General features: G+C 52.9%; 2 protein-coding genes across 8 annotated transcripts in view; one reads left to right on the forward strand and one right to left on the reverse strand.

Moving 5' to 3' along the window:
• Positions 1-3,975: 3,975 nt before the first annotated feature.
• Positions 3,976-15,683, reverse strand: CD300LG (CD300 molecule like family member g). 7 transcript variants are annotated; one of them, XM_054593401.1, is made up of 8 exons: positions 15,539-15,682; positions 13,047-13,382; positions 10,353-10,451; positions 9,277-9,550; positions 8,508-8,620; positions 6,842-6,894; positions 4,921-5,043; positions 3,976-4,403 (listed from the first exon to the last, which is right to left on the reverse strand). In XM_054593401.1, exons 1-8 carry the CDS (start codon positions 15,579-15,581, stop codon positions 4,293-4,295), a joined length of 1,152 nt encoding a protein of 383 aa, XP_054449376.1. In that variant the 5' UTR covers positions 15,582-15,682; the 3' UTR covers positions 3,976-4,292. The 7 variants fall into 7 exon arrangements, 6 of the variants coding, with proteins under 6 accessions (XP_054449376.1, XP_054449379.1, XP_054449380.1 ...); XM_054593404.1 differs by having other exon boundaries at positions 9,277-9,415; positions 15,539-15,681; XM_054593405.1 differs by having other exon boundaries at positions 9,277-9,361; positions 15,539-15,680.
• Positions 15,684-17,377: 1,694 nt separating this feature from the next.
• Positions 17,378-18,071, forward strand: part of MPP3 (MAGUK p55 scaffold protein 3) — a 32,045-nt gene continuing 31,351 nt past the window's right edge. Inside the window, 1 exon segment of the mRNA XM_054593106.1 lies at positions 17,378-17,386. Coding sequence (XP_054449081.1) covers positions 17,378-17,386 — 9 coding nt within the window.

Raw genomic sequence — 18,071 nt, forward strand, 5'->3', positions numbered from 1 at the left:
AGCAAGTCTCCCAATGGGAAACCCTGGCTTTCAGGATGGGTGAGCAGTGGCTTTGTTCAAGGGGATTGGACAGAGTCTTATACGTCTGCAGAAGATGGCAGAGCTGAACATTCTGGTGTCCAGACGTAACACCAAGGTGCAGGAAGCTGGGGGGTCGCAGAGTAGCAACCGGTGAGGGAGCGTCTTGCTCTCCCGCTGGGAGGGCCGAGCTGCAGAGGCCCCTGGCCGTGTTGGGTGTTAGGAGAGTGTGTGGGCACACAGGATACTCGAGTGACAAATCCAGAGGAACTTGGAATCGCATGGTTCCCTTGGAGAGAGCTCAACCACAAAAGCCATCGATCTGTTTAGTGGGCACATGGCCTGAGAATGGGCAAGGGGTGGCACTGGGATGACCTGGTGGCCGTAGGTGACAGGTGGAGAGGAGAGGAGGGTTCTGTCCCTTCTGGCCGCCCCAGTTCTCATTAGCTCCAGCCTAGGGATTTCTCAAGGGGGAGGTCTGCTCTGGGTGAATTCTTTGGGGGTCTCCCTGACACCATCTGAAACTTGCTGCTCCTTATCCCCCCCAATATCTGGACACACACTGTGCCTGGATCTGGGGGCAGAGCCCGCAGGGATCACACCTGGGCCCCCCCCTTCCCCTGGACAAGGTAAGCAGTGCTCCCCCCGCCCCAGGGCCTCAGGCGCTGGCTGGCAGCTTCTGGTGGGCTTCCCCTGCTTCCTCAGACCGGCTCCATCACCTCCAGCACCCCCCTCCGCCCTCCAGGGTCTCCCTGCAGGGGCATTCCTGAGTGGTTTTCTTACTGGTCCAAGAGGAGCGCAAATGTGCAGTAGTTGCCAGCCAAAGACAGCTCCACGATGATTTTATGAAAAGAATCTTTATTGCAAGCTAGCAAGCAAGAAATACACCAGGGCTTACTCCCAGCACGTGTCCCCCTGAACAGAGCATTTGACCCATCTTTATGGGGGGAAATCACCCATAAACGTCAAGGTGAGTTTTGTAATTGCAGATATAGATGGAGACATTCCCATGCATGCAGTTAGAAAACCTCTCTCTCTCTCTCTCTCTCTCTCCCCCCCCTCCCTCTCTCTCTCCATTGCCTGTTCCAAAACGGCGGAGACTTTAGTATAATACGATGAGGGTGTAAATGAAGAAAGTTCCTGAGGAGGTGCCCTTCAGGCTACTTTTCAGCTGGTCACCCCCTGGCCCTTCAAAAGATCGCAGCCTTGGTCCTGCCAAACAGTCCTGGAAATCATCGGTGTCAGGGATTGCGGTTGTTATGGAAGGAATTTTAGCTGGTTAGTCTTTCCTGGTCTTTCTGTGAAACTTTTAGCAAATTACAAGACACACATTACACAAACCTTATAAATTTTAGGGAGATTCTAGGGTTACATCAAGGCAAAGTTACAAACTCTACATAGAAGTTTAATCCAGCCCTGGCTGGGTGGCTCAGCTGGTTGGCGTGTCATGCTGTATGTCAAAAAGTTGTGGGTTCGATCCCTGGTGGGGGTGTGTACAGGAGGCAACCAAGGGATGTCTCTCTCCCTTCCTCTCTCCCTGAAATCAATAAGTATGTCCTTGGGTGAGGATTTTTAAAAAAGGTTTATCAATGCTAGACTACCTGCTAGGCTACATATATAGGTCAGGTTCGGTGACAGTTTCTCCCTCCACACCCCCCGGGATGGGCGTCGAGGCTGAGGAGGACTTTGAGAAATGCTGATTCTGAGGCCCTGGGTGGGAGTGCCATTGACTCTGCCATTCAGAAAGCCGTGTTAAACAACCACAAAAAAAACTAACCTTCCATGGCTGAACACCTTCCCCCCCCCCCCCCCCCAAAAAAAAGAAAGGGTTGATTGGGCCACATTTCTAGCCAAAAAAGGCCTCGGGCCCTGAAGCATGAAGTCTAAACCCCCACCAGTGTGTCTGCCATCCTGGATTGATGGCATTTTTATGCATTTTTATATTATATGTTTTAGGGAAGAAATGTAATTTGGGAAGAATTTACATTGGCTACAGAGAAGGGGGCTGAGATAAGGTGAAGCAGGGGCAGTTCTGAGATAGGCGCACATTCTGGGGAAGGAAGAAATACTTGCTCCTTTTGATTGGTTACAGGCAACCATCCTGCAAGCTCATGCACGGGCACCGAGGGATGTCTGGTGGGCTGGCAGGGGCCTGGAGGTGGATTCACAGCTCCAACAAACATTCAGGAATGTCGGCACTCTTTTGTCAGCTGGCCCACAGCTATTAACTGGTTAATTAATTAATCAGTATAATAATTGGTTAATTATTCCTGTCATTTTTACTCCCTCTCTGGCCCCCTATAATTTAATTTAGAACATCTCAGAATTGTTCTTTTGTCAGCTTAGCAGTGGATACCAACAACTTCAAAAATATTCACATCCAAAGACCTGGCACTTTCACCTTCTTAAAGAAATCTCTAAATGCAGCCCCAGCTGGTGTGGCTCATTGGACTGAGTGCCAGCCTGTGAACAGAAAGGATGCTGTTTGGTTTGATTCCCAGTCAGGGCACATGCCTGGGTTGTGGCCAGGTCCCCAGTTGAGGGGCATGCGACAGGAGATCAGTTGATGTATCTCTCACACATTGATCTTTCCCTCTCTTCCTCCCTCCCTTCTCCCCCTGTAAGAAGTAAATGAATAAAATCATTAAAAATTTAAAAAAAAATTTAAAAAGGAAATCTCCAAATGCAAATAAAGCCTTGTGCAAAGATTTGCTACAAGCTGTTATTTATAAAGCGATAGGAAATAATTATCTAGTGTAAGAGAACAATCAAATGGAAGCATGCTGATATTTTTAAAAAAAGCTTTGTAAAAACATGCAGAAGTGCTTATATGCTATAATAATTAAGGGGGAAAAGCAGGATATAGTGTATATGCAAAATAATTTGTAAATGTTGTGAAGAAAAAATATAAATGAAATACAACAAAACGCACTAACGATGGGCTCCGTGTAGCAGCAAGATGAGCGGTGACTTGTTTTCTTTTTCGCTCCATCTAAGTTTTGTATTCTGGGCACTCCGCTCATCTGCGCCCGCGCCCCGCCCCGCCCCCCTCCATTTTACCTTTAAAATAATAGGAAATGAAAAAACTAGTAATTCAGGAGATCAGGCTCAGGGTCACCTTGAGGTGCCCTTTAGGTTCCTGCCCTGACCCTTCTATTTTATTTTTAAATTTTATTTATTTTTAGAGAGAGGGGAAGGGAGGGAGAAAGAAGAAGAGAAACATCGATAGGCTGCTTCATGCACGCCCCCAACCAGGGACCTGGCCCATAACCCAGGAATGCGCCCCGACTGGGAATTGAACCAGCAACCTTTGGGTTCTTAGGCCAATGCTCAATCAACTGAGCCACACCAGCCAGGGCCCTCCTCCATTTTAGACACCTACCTGCACCAGTGATTTCCTACCCCTCACCGTCACCCTTCCCCCAACAGAACCCACGGGCAATGAACCCTTTCTGGACAAAGAGCCACGCTTTCCCACAGAGCCTGGAATGAACGCCTAGCTGGGTGGGGAGATCGGAAAGGCAACTCCTCCCTGACTCCCAGTGTGTACCTGCCCTGGGCCTAGACTCAGGCAGGCTTAGGACAGCCTCCAGCTGGTCACAGTTTCGTGGGCAGAACGGCCCCTGGAGGGGCAGGTGGAAGACCCCACACTCCAAATGGAGACTCTAAGCTGGAGGGACCTGACTGTTCATCAGGCCCAGGCCTTCTCCACCTCAAATCACTAGGCACGGGTTAGAAATGCAGCGTCCTGAGCCCAGCCCCAGGGATGGTTTTGGAAGGTTTGAGTGGAGCGCAGGAATCATGTTTTGAACCAGTTTCCTGAAAGACTGGTGTGTGGGTGGTTAGCGGCCACACTTCAAGAAAGCAGAACCCATTGATCCCAGCATGCTGGCTCCTCCTCCCCAGCTTCCTCAGGAGAAAGCGAGTCTGAGGGTGGAAGGGAGGAGACCTGGGGAGAACCTGTTGCTGGACACCCAGGCCTGGGGGGTTGCCCGCAGCAGATACAACTCAAACCGGGTGAGGGCCCAGCAGCTGCGCACCTGCCTGGGCGTGTGGCCGTTTAGGCAAGGTGCCAGCGCTCGCTGGAACTGGGAAGCCCCCCCGGGGCAGGCTGACAAAGGCTTCCAGGTCAAGCTGGGGCAGGAGGAGAGCCTGGGGCAGGCGGGGAGGGCCCTGGGGTCTGGCCCGTGGACTCTGAAGCCAGGGCAGAAAGCTTATTCCAATCAGCTGAGGTCCAGGGGTCCCGGCAGGCCTGGCCGGGAGGGCGCGCTCTGCTAGACCGAGATGAACACCGAGCGTCTGAACTCCTCAGACATGTGGAGGGGAGGCCCTGGGCTTGCTTTGCCCTCCGGGTCCTGGAAAGAGGCTTCCTCTTGCTCTGAAGCCTGTAAAAACAAGTGGGGTTGAAAGTAGAGCCTAGTGGGGGGTCTCCACGTAACTGCTGAACCCACCCCCAGCCTTTCCCACAGTTCCAGCTTCTGTCCATCTGAGGGGACACAGGAACTAATAATGTCTCCCCACAATCCCCAGGCTTTGATTCATCCCCCTGACCCCCCCACCCCAAGCCATCCATCCCCAGAGGGAAGCTCAGGCCAGGTTCTGGCTTTAGATATAGGAATCCTGCCAGCCCAGAGCCCTTCAAGCTGTGATTCCCAACAAGCTATTGAAGAATTTTCGGGATGGGGACAAAGAGGATGTAAGGTCAAGAGCTCTGGCTCCCGCTCTGGCTCCCAAGTGAACCGGCCCGCCTGGCCGCGGTGGCCTGCGGTTGTTGTGGGGTAGGCGGCATGTGGGGAGCAGAGTTCGGGGAGCGGATGCTGAGGAAAGATGCTTTCCTCACATCCTGGTGCTGTCGAAGAGCCAGACTAGGTGGCTCCGGACCCCAGCGCCCTCTGCCCACACCTGGCTTAGGCACCGGATCTGCGCGAAGGGGCTGGTGGAGGGCTTGGGGCTGGCGGCTGGCCCAGCGGGGGCTTCCACGACGTTTATCACAGTGTACTCCGGGACCTGGCCCTTCCCCGGAGGCTGAAACAGAGGCTCGAGTCAGAACAGCCTGTTCTTGGGAGCAGAAGCAGAGAAGGGAAGTGCGGGGGGGAGGGGCAAGGGGAAGATGGTGGGTTTTGGAGTCAGAGTCCTTAGGTTCCATTTCCTGTCTCAATGTGACCTTGGGCAAGCCACCTAACCTCCTCCCCAAAGCTGTTTCCGAAACTGTAGAATTTTTTTCCTCAGGGTCATAATGACTATTCATGATAATGTTTTACTAAACAACTGGGGACTCGTGGAGTGATAAGTGTGTTACCATTATGATTATTTTGGACACCACAGAGATTCACCAAATAACAGAGAGCATGGGGAGGAATTCTTCAGAGATCATCGACCAACCAGAGGTCATCAGTTTGAGTAACCAACGCCTCCTTGACTGAATGAGGAGACTGAGGCCCAAGGAAGAGAGGTGGGGGGCCATGTGCCCCTCCCACAGGTGCAGGGGCGGGACAAGTGGCCCAGGCAGCCCTCCCAGTGTGGCCTGGATGGCAGCAGAGCCGGGGTCAAGGCTGACGCAGGCACTCTTGGCCTCCCTGCGGCCTCCTCACAGCATCCTGGGGGTTCTCCCTCCTACGCCAGCCCCATTCTGGCATTGGGCGGGCGTGAGTCCCGGGAGGAACAGCCAGAGGGCAAGCTCTGAAAGAGGCCAGTGGCAGCCTCCGTCCATCTCCTTGACCTTTCCCTCACTCCTGTCAGCCATCTTTGGCCTTGTAGAGCTTCCGGAGACAACAGCTGCTTCCTAAGCCAAGCCCAGTACCCCATTCCCACCCCCACTTCTCCCAAGAGGGATTAGGCCTGAGTCTTTTGTCTTCACTGGCGCTGGCGCCAGGAAAAAAGGCAAGATTATCCCCCTTTCCTGCCCCCGCGTGGAAGGGAATTGGAGTGGAGGTATCTCAGTAAACAGCTGAGGGAGGGGCAGTTGGATGACGCCGTGGGGCTTTGGTTTCCTGGACCCGTGATTCTGCAGCCCTCTCCTCACGTGGAAAGGGTCGGTCTCTCTTCGCAGGGGTCAGGGAGGGGCCCTGCAGTAGGCAGCCCTGGGGCAGAGTCCCCTCTCCAGGAAGATGGGCAAGGGACCCCCCATTCCTTCTGCCCCCTGGTTCCCAGAGCACCACCTTCAGCCTGTGTCTCAGAGCCAAGGAAAGCACAGAGGAAGCGTCAGAGTGCTCCGCAAGGGGGAGAGATGGAGCGGAGAGATCTGGGTCCTCTTCTCCATTGGGGCTACCACTTGCCATGTGACCTTGGGCAAGATTTTGACCTTCTCTGGACCTCAGTTTCCTCTCCTGCAAAAGCAGACTAGAGCCTGTAGCTGCCATACTCTCATGTGCCACCAGAATATCCAGGGGCAGTGTTTCAAATCCAGGCTCCTGGGCCCCCGCCCTCTAGAGGTTTTGGTTGGGAGACTGTTTCTAACGGCACCTGCCCACCGACCCTGACCCCGGGCGCTCTGGAAGGAGCCATGCGCCAAACTTAGAGGAAGGTCAGACTGAGTGGCCCCGAGGCCTGCTCTGGAGCCAGCTCTGATCTTCTCCGGTTATAAGAGGGGGACAGGAGGAGGGTGCTGGGCCGAGGGAAGAATGCTGCCTGGACCCGGCAGGGAGTCAGGGCGAGGAGGGACGCCGACAGCTCGGGGCTCACAGGTCCCCCGGAGGTGGGAAACAATCCCTGCCTTGAGATCGGCCATGGAGGACCAGTGGGGAGACGTAGAGATGGAGCCCAGGAGTCCTGATTTCCAGGCCTCAGGGTCCAGGCCTGGGCTTTGGCCTGCCTCCCGTCTTACCAAGTGGGAGTAGTGAGCCTTCTCGTTCCTTGGTGTCCCCACAGCCAGTTGAGCTGAAAGAGACCAGAAGGAACACCTTGAGGCCAGGAGTAGCCAGGAGTAGCCTGCAGCTGCTCCCACAGAGAAGGACGGGACCCCCTGCAGCTTTGAACAGGGGCTTTTTAGCAGGCAGATTGGGCAGAAAGTCCCCACTAGATCAACCCCTTGACAATGGCCTGGCCTTTTGAGATCAGTACATGGAAACCGCCTCATGCGGGCCAGAATCGGACTGGGGACGTAAAACTGTGTGCTCAGTCAGTGCTTCTTAAAACTCAGTGGGCATCCAGGGCCCCAGGAAGTGTTATTGAAATATAGATTGCAATTCATTAGGTTGGCCTGGGGGCTGTGAGTCCGCATTACCAACAGGCTAACAAGGGATGTCACCACTGCTAACTGGGGACCACAATTTGAGAGGATCTGAGGTTGTGACCAGGAATGCTCCCATGCTGCGTGCTCCGTCCCAACTCCTCTGGGGGGGCCTGGGGACTTGGGCAAAGCTGACGTTGCTTCCTGGAGCCACACAGGGAGGAGTGGGAGGCGGGCCCAGGATGTTCCCACGGCCATCTGCACAGGGACAACATTGCCAGCTTGCAAAGTGCTTCCCCACATATCTTCCTGGCTCCGTGACTTCCTACACAGGGCCAGCCGCTTGCCCACTCTGTGCCTCAGTTTCCTCCCTTGTGTAACAGGAGTACTTGTCATCAGTAGTTCCTGACTCCACAGCACTGAGGGGATTAGAGGAGATGGAAGAGAGTGGGAGGGGGTAAGTAACAATAGAAAAAAATACAATACAAATAAACTATTAAAAACTAAATCATGTCTTATTAGCTGGGAAAATTAAAAGGCCATATAAGCCACACAGTGGTGCCTGGCACATGATAGCTATTATTACTGTTATTTCAGTCATTTCCTGCACTGTCCCACACAGGAGCCGCCAGCCACACATGGTCATCGAGCACTGGAGCTGTGACTACTCCAAATTATGCAGGGTTTCAAAGACTCAGTATGAAAAAAAAAGAATGTAGACTATGATATCATTCATGTTTTTATACTGTTTCTATGTTGAAATGATCGGGTTAAAGTATACGGTTAAAATTAACTTCACTAGTTTCTTTTTCCTTTTCATGTGACTATTAGAGAATTGTAAATTACACGCATGGCTTGCATTCTATTTCAGTTGGACACATATCTGTAACCTGGAGAAGCCAGGGCTCAGGGAAGTCAGATGATTTCCCTGCGGCTACACGGCTTAAAAAGTGTTAGACCTGGGATCCGAAGCCAAGCCCCGAAAGAAGCCAAGCACCTCTGGGGACCGAGCGGCCATGATGTCCATCCTGCCCACGTCCAAGTCCTCAGTCTGCCTCCCCCCCTCCAGTCAGTCCTCACACAAGGAGCTGGACCTGCAGAGACTGAACATGGCGTCTCTGGAACCTAGAGGGAGAGAAGCGGCTCATGAGCTCAGACGGAGGCGAGCAAGCCGAGAGTCCCCACTCTCCCTCAGCTCCCTCGGAAGCGTGGAGCAGGTGGACGGAGCCACACGGATTCTCTGGCGTGGAGCGGAGGACTGCAGGTCTGAGTGACGTCCCCGGCTGAGAGCCCCCGCCCGCTCCCATCGACCTTCGCTCACCTTTCTTCCTCCACTGGAAGAGGTACCTGCCGAGGGCGCTCAGCCCTGAAACCAGCAGAAGGGCCAGCAGCACCAGGACCGGCGCCAAGATGCGGATAGTTTTGGGGCACACCCTGCGGAAGGGACCCAGTGGCTGTCACCAGATATCAGCGGATGCTGTGCACCACAACATGCTTATTCTGAATCCCAGCCACGTCCCTTGTCTCTCCAAGGACATCGGAGGGCACCAGGGACCAAACATCTAGTCAGTCCCAAAAGAAAGGATCCCAGGCCCGACCGCCAACCCCAGGAGACACTTTCAGATGGGTCTGCACTTGCCAGCAGCCACCTGGAAGCCAGCAGCCGGCTGAGGTTGTGTACAACCCGCCCCCTCTGCCCCCTACACCAATCCTATGGGTTAGGGCTCCAGTTGGGTAGGAAAATATTTTTTTTGTTCCACATTTTCATGCTTGGCACAGGGCCTAGTGCGAAGTGTACAGGCAAAAGCTACTGAGCTGGGGTGGCTGCCGCTGGAGCTGAGGCGGGGAGAGGGGTGGACCCTTCTCCCTGGGGGGCCCTGTGTTTCCAGGGCAACAGGGCTGCTGGCCCAGGGCTCTGCTGAGGGATGGCGTGGGGGTTGAATAGGCCCTCAGAGCCTCAGGTGCGGAGCCTACGAGAGGCTGTGTTCCCCTGAGGAAGGCGTGCTAGGTTCTCTTAGGTTCTTATTTGCTCAAAGGCCCCTCATGGCTTGGCGATGGCCTGAAAGTGACCCTGGTCGCCTGGAGCTCACCTGGACTTGGAGCCGCTGCTGCTGGGCAACATGTAGGTGTCTTTTGCCGAGGTGGGGTCCAGGTGTGTGGATGGGCGCGTAGTCCCTGCATGAGGAGAAGTTGCTTTGTGAGGAGAGGTCTCTTCCCGTGGAGAGGTCCCTGAATATGGAGAGGTTCCTGTGTACAGAGGCGTTCCTGGGTGCGTGGGCGGGGACGTTCCTGTGAATCGAGAGGCCTCGGCCTCTGTCTTCCCCTGCTTGGCTGTGGTAACTCTTGGGTGGACACCAGGAGAAGCTATAAGTCCAAAAGCAATGCCTCAGCGCCTTCCCTGACCCTTGAATCCCAGCATCCCCAGACCTCTGAGCCTTGAACCCTGAACCTCACCTCCCCGGACCAGCTTTTCAGAACACCCCCAGGCGAAGGACACCCCAGGAAGCAAACAGAGGCCCAGATAAAGCCCTTTGGAGCGAGCAGGCCATATCTCATGCACGCCCCACACCCACGCACAGCTTTCCGCTCCTTTTCCTGCCCGCGGCCTGTTCTTGGTGTGGAGGCGCACTCCCCGCTCCCACCGCCACGACCCATCCCCGTGACCCCCGGGTAGCTGCCTACCTGCTGCCCCCTGCGCCCTCCCCACCCCTGCAGTCCTGTGACCTGAAGAAGCCAGAGCTCTGGGAAGTAAGATGCCTTCCAGTTGTCCCCTCTGGCCTCACCTGGAAGTCCTCATGTCAACATCACACGCCCACCCCCACCACCTATGCCTCAGTGGGCCTCGACCTCCTTCAATAGCCATGGGGTTGACAGGGCAGGGTGACAGGGGCAGAGGGCAGGGCGAAAGGCCCGGCTTCTCCTTCTCGCCCCTCGGCCCGGGTTGAATACACAGGAGCTTTGCCATCAGGCTGGATCTGCCTCTGGGCTCTGCTGCTTCCTGTGGGGCCTCGAGCGAGGGACCTGGCCCTGCAGAGCCTCTCCGTCCTCAGCGGGCCCTTCTGCGCCCAGGGTGGGCCGTAAAGCGCAGCGTCGGACGCCAGGCAGGCGCTCACTGGTTGTTTCGCTACAGAGGGGACAAAGAGGGGCAGAAAGACCATCCACTCACTCAGTGCTGGGGGCTGAGTTTGCCAAGCTTTGGCCTTGGGCTGGAGGCTTGTAGCAAGAGGCTGGACGAACGGGGTGGGGGAGGGAAGACAGCAGGGACCTAGAGGAAAGGGAAGGCTGGTCTCAGGGAAGCAGGGGTCACTGCTGTGAGCCAGATTTCCTGCCTTGGGAGCGGCCAGCAGCCTCCTCCTACCCGGCCCGCCATTTCTGCTCAGAGCATCACTGTCTTCTCTCCGCAGCCCCTTGGGGCCAGGCGGTGGGTCCAGCACGCTGCTGGCCTCGCCCTCCTGCAGGCCCCTTGGCCTCCCGCTGGGCTCGGGCCTTCAGCTTCCCTTGTCCCCCGCTGTCCACCGGCCTCTTTCCATGCCACCCTTCAGACCAATGCCAGTTTTGTCTCTAAAATATACACGGGATCCCATCACCTTCTGCTGTGGAACAGTCGGTGGCTCCCCACTGCCCCTAAGCTGAAGTTCAAACCTTTCCTCGTGCCTTTCACAGCCTTTTAAACTCAGAAATAACCCACTTTGCTAACTTCCCCTCTTCCGATCCCGTGCTACAGCCACAGGGAGTTGCCCTCCAGGGCCGCGTGAGCGAGCCTGCCGCCTGCCCCCACGCCTGTGGCAGGCCGCTCCTCTGCGCGGGCGCCTTTCCTTGCCACCGCTACCTAGCACGCTTCTTTCTGTCCTTCAAGCGCTGGCTCCGAAGTCAATTCTTCCACAACGGCTTCCCTGGGAGGAGCAAACCCTTTGTCTTTTGTGTACCCCCAGTACCCTGTGCACGTCACCAGGGAAGCAATACTCAGTTTGCGGCAATAACTTGTTTACAGGGTCTCCCCACTAGGCTGAGGCTTCTCAAGGGCAAAATGCTTAGCCTCTGTGCCCAGCACAGTGGGCAGAAACCTTGTGTGGCAGAACCCCCAGGAGCCACCGGGCCCCCCGACTCCCCACGTCCACGAGTCACCTCCTTTCTGACTTGCGTGCCATCCTGGCCTTCCTTCCTTCCCCATCATTTTTTAAATCTGGTCCAGGTCTCCAATTTTTCTCAGTAAATGATCAAATCTCCTACAGATAAAGAGTATTTTTTTTTCTTTTCCTTTCCAATATGTATACTCCTTAATCTCCTCCTGTCTCATGGCCTAGGGCCTCCAGGTAATGACGATAAGCAGTGCCAGTGGCACTTTTGTCTTGCTCCGACCTTCCTAGAAATTCCTCTCATGCTTCACCGCGCGCTGTGGGGTGCCGAGACACTCACGCCGGCTCGTGAGAGCTCCTTTTAGCCTTCTGGGAATTTTGCGAGCCAGTCGTTAAACTGTTGTGGGCAGAAATTGGCCGTGGCAGGGGCATTTATAGGACAGAAATGAACAAACATTGTAAGCTGGGGATTTCCCAGCCAGTTGTTAAATATCCGCCGGCACACCACGGACTTTAGCCTTCGTTATTTTCAATATCTCAGCTGTCCGCAGAGAGAGTCCAGCAGGAGGATGCTATAATGATGCACATGTTATACACAAATACATATAAATGAAGGTTAGGAGACAAACAGGAGAGCCCCAAATACAGGTAAAAATTGATCACCACCGGGTAAAAATGAGGTCTGAATGCTAAGAACTGGAAGACATTAGAGAACCTTATAAGTAATGGAGAAGAGGCTCGATGTGGGTTTGATGCTGCTGTTACTGTTTGGTGAGTTCATCTTTGTTCCCCTGAATTAAACTAAAGGCCCGTGGATGATGGGGTCTGGCAGCGGGGGTGGGCTTGGGACGGGATGGGTCCCAGCTCTCGGGCCAGGGGAGGGAAAGAGAGCTGCTAAAGCCAGAAATGACCTGCTTTTGAAACCTGGCTCTGTCACTTCCTGCTGTGACATGCGGGGCAAATGATTTCACTTTTCCGAGCCTCAGCGCCCATCTGTGAAATGGGACACAAAGACCCCCCCCTCTCGCCCTCCCTGACCCTCAGCCTGGGGCTGCCCACTCCCCTGAGACCTTTGAGACCTTTCTGGCCTCTTTCTCCACAGCTCAGCAGGTCTGGGGGGCATTCCAGGTACCCGGAGGGGCACTCTATCCCTAGCCCGAGCCCCCTCATGTCCCCGAGCTAAGCAAGCACCTGGGAGGCTGGTCCCCCGGCATTCCTCACGCCTGTCTGGGGGACTTCAGGATCTGGAGAGGAGGAGGAGGCGAGGAGGAAGAGCCGAGGCTGCGGGCAGCCGAGGTGAGTGTGGCCATGGCTTAAGGGGCACTGAGGGTGGGCCCGGGGCACGGGGACCATGGGCCTAGCCTGAGGAGCCCTCCGGCATCTCCCTGACTCCAGGGAGGGAGGGCCTCTTTTTTATTCTGCGGGAGGTCCATTTTGTCCCCAGCTCACAGCCATCTCTCTCCCACGTCTGGGCAGAGAGGAAAGGTGCTGAGCCTCGAGTTGGACAGATCTGGGTTTAATGCTGCTCTGCCACCTGCTAGTGGTGTGACCTCAGGCAGCAAGAGAGAAAGAACAGCTGAGGCTTGTGTGGCAGCATCCGTGCCCCAAATACTGCTGCGCATTCAACCTGTGTGACCCCACCGAGTCCTGGAGATGCCCCTCCGCCACGAGGCATCCCGCACTTTGCGTTGGGAAAACTGCATCATCCACTGACTGCCTCCCCACTGCTCCCCTCCCCCCTGCCCCTCCTGCCCTCCAGCCAGGGAAGGAGAGACGTTCGTTACCTGGAAGGACTGTCAGAGAGACCAGGAAAACCTCATCAAAGCCCAGTATTTTGACGCCACACCAGTATTCTCCCGAGTCCTTCGGGGTGAGCTTCCTCAGGGTCACGTTGAACTGGAGCTTGCTGGGGCTGTCTTGGATGGACAGCCTGCCCTCTGTACTCTCCTGGCCATCTTCTCTTGCGTAGATAGTGCCGGAGCAGCGGGTGATAAGGATCCCAGCCTTCCTGCACCAGTATTTCTTGTGATCCCTCAGCTTCTCCCCGTAGGTGCACTGTAGGGACACAGTGTCGCCTTCGAATGCTCTTATGCTCTTTGGGCCCGTCAGGGCTTCATAACCTGAAAGCACAGCAGATGCAGAGGTTGGAATTCCCTGGATTCAAGCACCAGGGTCAAAACCAGTAGGTTTTCCTCAGTCGCCACTAGCACTAGGTGACCTTGGGACAGGGCTGTTGAGATAAATATAATTCTATATCATCATTTCCCTAAACCTGGCATGTTAAGCGTTGTGGGCAGGGAAGCTCTAGTTTCAGCCAGCCTGGAGTTGGAATCCCAGCACTGCCACTTAGTAGCTGTGTGTCCTTGGGGAAGTTGCTTGACTTCTCTGGGCCTCTAAGTTTTCTCACCTATGGGTGATGACAATGTCCTATTTCATTTAGTTCCTGTTGAAAATAATTATTTTTATTGGTAAGCATAATAACTTAAAGGTGCATATTTGTTTATCCACACAACCCCCTATCTTTCCTGACCAGTGTGGTTCAGTTGGTTAGGCGTCGTATCCCAAAGAGAAGGGTCACCGGTTCGATTCCCAGTCAGGGCACAGGCCTGGGTTGTGGGTTTGGTCCCCAGTAGGGGTATGTGCGAGAGGCAACTGATCAATGTTTCTCACCCTCTCTTTCTCCCTCCCTTTCCTTCTCTTTAAAAGTAAATAAATAACATCTTTAAAAAACGCCAGCCCTTTCTGTTTGTAGAGTCTGTGGAAACCGTCGGCCACATGGCCCGTGACAACGGGCTGCTCCAGCTGGGGTTTGGAAAGGGGCTCTCACAGCTGGAACCAGGGAACTCCGCTGCCTCTGGAAAGTCCCCCACTCCACCCCAGGCAGCGCGAAGTGAGGACTTGGTCCTGGCGGCTGCATTTTGCGGGGAACTGACCCCCTGCCAAAACGGGATGGGGTGGCATGGTGGCTTCTCTCCTCATATGGACTCTGGAGTCTTTCTGGTGCCTAACGGGTGGTCATGTTAGTAACTGGAGATGCAGACTTAAATATGGGCTCCCAAAATGATAATAAAGGAAAAGGCAGGATACGAAAGTATATGTACTGAATTATCTGTTTTGTTTCTTAAGAAAAAAAATTCTTTTAATATACACACTCAGCCAACCTATTAACATTGGTTATCTCTGTTGCCGACATGTTTTCTTCTCTACAGTAAACACTTGGTCATTTGCTCTTTTTAAAACCTTATTTTATTTTTTAATTTTTCAATTACAGTTTACATTCAGTATTATTTTGTACATGTATTCGTGTGCACAGCGTGGTGGTTAGACAGTCATCTACTTTACCAAGTGCTCCCCCCCCAATACCTCCAGTACCGCGTGACACCGCACAGAGTTGTCACAGTGGTACTGACTGTGTTCCCTACGCTGGACTTTTCATCCCTGTGACTATTCTGTAACTACCAGTTTGTAGTTCTTAACCCCTTCACCTTTTCCACTACCGGGCAACCATCGGTCTGTTCTCTGTATCTATGAGTCAGCTTCAATTTTGTTTGTTTCTTTTGTTCTTTAGATTCCACATATAAGTGAAATCCTATGGGGTTTGTCTTTCTCTGACTGACTTATTTCACTGAGCATAATACCCTCTAGGTCCATCCATGCTGTTGCAAATGCTAAGATTTCATTCTCATTTAATTTAATTGCTATCATGTGTAAGATACACTATCATTTTATATATTGCTAAAAATTGTCAATTGAACAATGGACATCGCTCATAAGGCGCCCCCTGATTTTTGATGTTAAAAGGTTAAACAAAGCAGGTCTGTGCATTGATAAAACAGAATAAATCTTTACCTCTCAGGGTGTTCTGAGGGGTATAGCAGAAGCTCAAAAAAATATTAGCGGGGTCTAAGGTGGCAACTGTAAAGGGGACATCTTGCCTGCCTCCAGGCTGGGCGCAGATTGGGAAAACAATGGGAGAGGCAGTGCTTCTCTCAAAGCTACGCCACCACGAAGAAGCTGGAAGCCCTGGGTCTGGGCAGCACCTGGCTCTGGGCTTCGCCACCCCCAAGTGGCCGTGGCTCTGAGGGCTTAGGAGGCTGAGGACAGCTGAGGTGGGACGAAGCCTGGAGGGTCAAGCCGGGCTGCATCCAAGCCGGGCTGCCTCCCAGCCGCGCACAGGAAAGGAAATGTAGGCTCAGGAGGCGCTCTTTCTGCAGACCCAGGAGCGAGCTTGGGCCAGCCCCACATCCCTCCACGGCTCCCTCTGTCCCCATCTCACCTGGGAGCACGAGGCAGCCCCACAGCAGGACCAGGGGCCTCATGGTGGATGCCGGACAGCAGGAGCACACGCGCACCGGGAGCAGGGAGCGCCTCTGGGGGCTTTAACTTCCTCCAGATGAACGAGGTCAAAACAAGGAAGGCAGAGGTGGAGCCCCGTGGGTCACCTCTGGGCGCCCAGCCTAGGGGGACGCCTCTGCCATTCCCTTTACTTATCTCCCCCGCCCCCGCCCCCCCCCCGCCTGAAAACCCCACCAGGAAGTCTTAATGGTGGCCAAGGGCGCGCACCCAAGGGGGCAGGGTTGGTGTGTAAAAGTCAGGAAGTCTGCCCATTGGGATGGGAAAGGCTACGACGTACTGACTTGCCATAACCTTTTAAGTAGTATCATTTCCTTCTATTAAGAATGTTAGCAGGACCCGTGACTTTGTCACTAGTAAAAATCACAGGCGTTAGCACATCGAGTTGTCACCAATAGCTCAAAATATCGTGGGCGCTCCTCGCTGCTTAGAAAATCTTTATTTACTATACTTGCCACTAAAGCTTGTTATTTAAAGCGCTAATTAAGATGCACGTTTATTCTTATATTGCACACTTGTAAATATATACATCAATATATAGTTGATTGCAAAGTTCATACAGGTTGTAAGGAAAATTTTATGCAATACAAGAAGGAGGTGGGAAAGGGGGAGGAGTCAGGGGAAGGGGAAGCAGGGGAGAAGAATAGGAATGTTTCCTGTAATTGTCCTCCTCCCTCAGAAGACCCCTGTTTACATTTTGGCATATATACGGTTGGAATTTTATCCACTTGGCAGGCTCATATTTGAAGCAATAACTCAGTGGTTCTGAGAGAGAAGATTGTGTGTGTGTGCTATTCTGGCGATGTGGGAGGTACGTTTAATGTCACGGGGACTGAGGGCACTGCAGGGCAGAGACGAGGCTCACACAGTGACTACCCTGTAAGAGCGATCCCAGCCCAGGACCCTGCTGCTGTTGCGTGTCTAGACTGCAGAAGATAATCTGTTTTTGCAGTTTTAAAAACCACAGATTAAAATACTATTTATTCTAGTGTTTGATAGTATATCTCCGTTCTTTCATTTTTGTTTTGTCCTTGTACAGAATAATTTCTGATCTTCCTAGTTCTCTTAAATCCTAACTTATTTATTGTAAGCAGGGGCAGGCATCTGACACTTTTATGTTTTCTAGTGTCACAGGGCCTGTGCGTTGACACTTTGAAATATGTGTGATTTGGTGACAAGTTGTTTTCTTTTCATTTTTTCCCCTGCTTCTCTTATGGCTCAGGCATCATATTATGATTTTTTAAAAATAAATACTTTATTTATTTATTTTTAGAGAGGGGAAGGAGATAGGGAGAGGAACATCCATGTGTCGTTGCCTCTCGAGTGCCCCCTACTTGGGACCTGGCCAGCAACCCAGGCACGTTCCCTGACTGGGAATCGAACTAGTGACCTTTTGGTTTGCAGGCCAGCACTCAGTCCACTGAGCCACACCAGCCAGGGCTATATTGTGATTTTTTAAAAGTAAGTGTGAGAAGGCATATTATTTATGACTGCATTTCAGGGGAGTGAAAGAAGTGTTACCAAAATTTTAATTTTTACGTAGAGGGTGTTGGGTCTAATCATATGCATCACCTTTGCTCCCTCCGCGTGTATGGTGAGGTTCTTCCCTCCACAGCCCCACCCCTAGCCAGGAGCTCTGTCAGAACGGGTCCTCCAGGCCTGAAGGTATGGCGAGAGTTGGGGAGAAGGGCCTAGAGTGAGAGGCTGGCATGGGCCCTGCACCTGGTCCTGCCTCACAGAGTTTACAGGGGGCAACGGACGGATGCCCCTGGTAAGTCTGGGGGTCTGAGAGGAGAGAACACTCATTTCTTGTTTCTTACCAAGGAGGTAAAAGTCAAGCTTGAAATTTTGGGCAGACAACTGGAAGGCATAAGAAAAACAAAAAGAAATGGCCCAGCAGTTTTGAAAAAGAACAACATAAAATTCTAGGACTGAAAAAAAAATTACAATAATTAGACCTAAGAATTCAAGAAACAAGTTTTAGGGAGACACAATTAAAACGATAATAATGAACCAAAGAAATCATCCGGAATGAAGCAGAGAGAAACAAAAGAAGGGGAAAGAGAGACGAGAGGGTAAAGGGAATGGGGGATAAAGCGAGAACACCCAACATTCATTGTCTTTCTGTTGTATTGGAGACACAGAATGAAAGAGGACAGAGGATGTGACACAAGCGGTAATCAAATAAATAATTGTGAGGAGGATGTTCCAAATGTGAAGAAACATACCACGGGCCCTGGCTGGGTAGCTCAGTTGGTTAGAGCGTTGTCCCCATACGCCAAGGGTCACGGTTCCATCCCCAGCCAGGGCGCACAGAAGAAGCAACCAATGATGCACAAATAAGTGGAACAACAAATTGATATTTCTCTCTCTCTCTCTCTCATATCAATTTAAAAAATTAAAAAAAAAACCCCACGCCACGAGTCCTTTATATATGTGCGTGATTATAACATGCA

Source organism: Pteronotus mesoamericanus, unplaced genomic scaffold (genome assembly GCF_021234165.1).
Source record: "Pteronotus mesoamericanus isolate MK-2021 breed Mesoamerican mustached bat unplaced genomic scaffold, CSHL_Meso_final scaffold_408, whole genome shotgun sequence".
In the NCBI taxonomy this organism is placed as follows: Eukaryota; Metazoa; Chordata; class Mammalia; order Chiroptera; family Mormoopidae; genus Pteronotus; species Pteronotus mesoamericanus.

Coding starts and splice junctions, on each gene's coding strand:
- CD300LG (XM_054593401.1), bottom strand. CDS start 15,581: ATGAGGCCCCTGGTCCTGCTGTGGGGCTGCCTCGTGCTCCCAG. Junction 10,452..13,046: donor CTCTCTGACAGTCCTTCCAG/GTAACGAACGTC, acceptor CCTTTCCTCTAG/GTCCCTGCTGTCTTCCCTCC. Junction 8,621..9,276: donor AGCAGCGGCTCCAAGTCCAG/GTGAGCTCCAGG, acceptor TCCCTTCCGCAG/GGTGTGCCCCAAAACTATCC.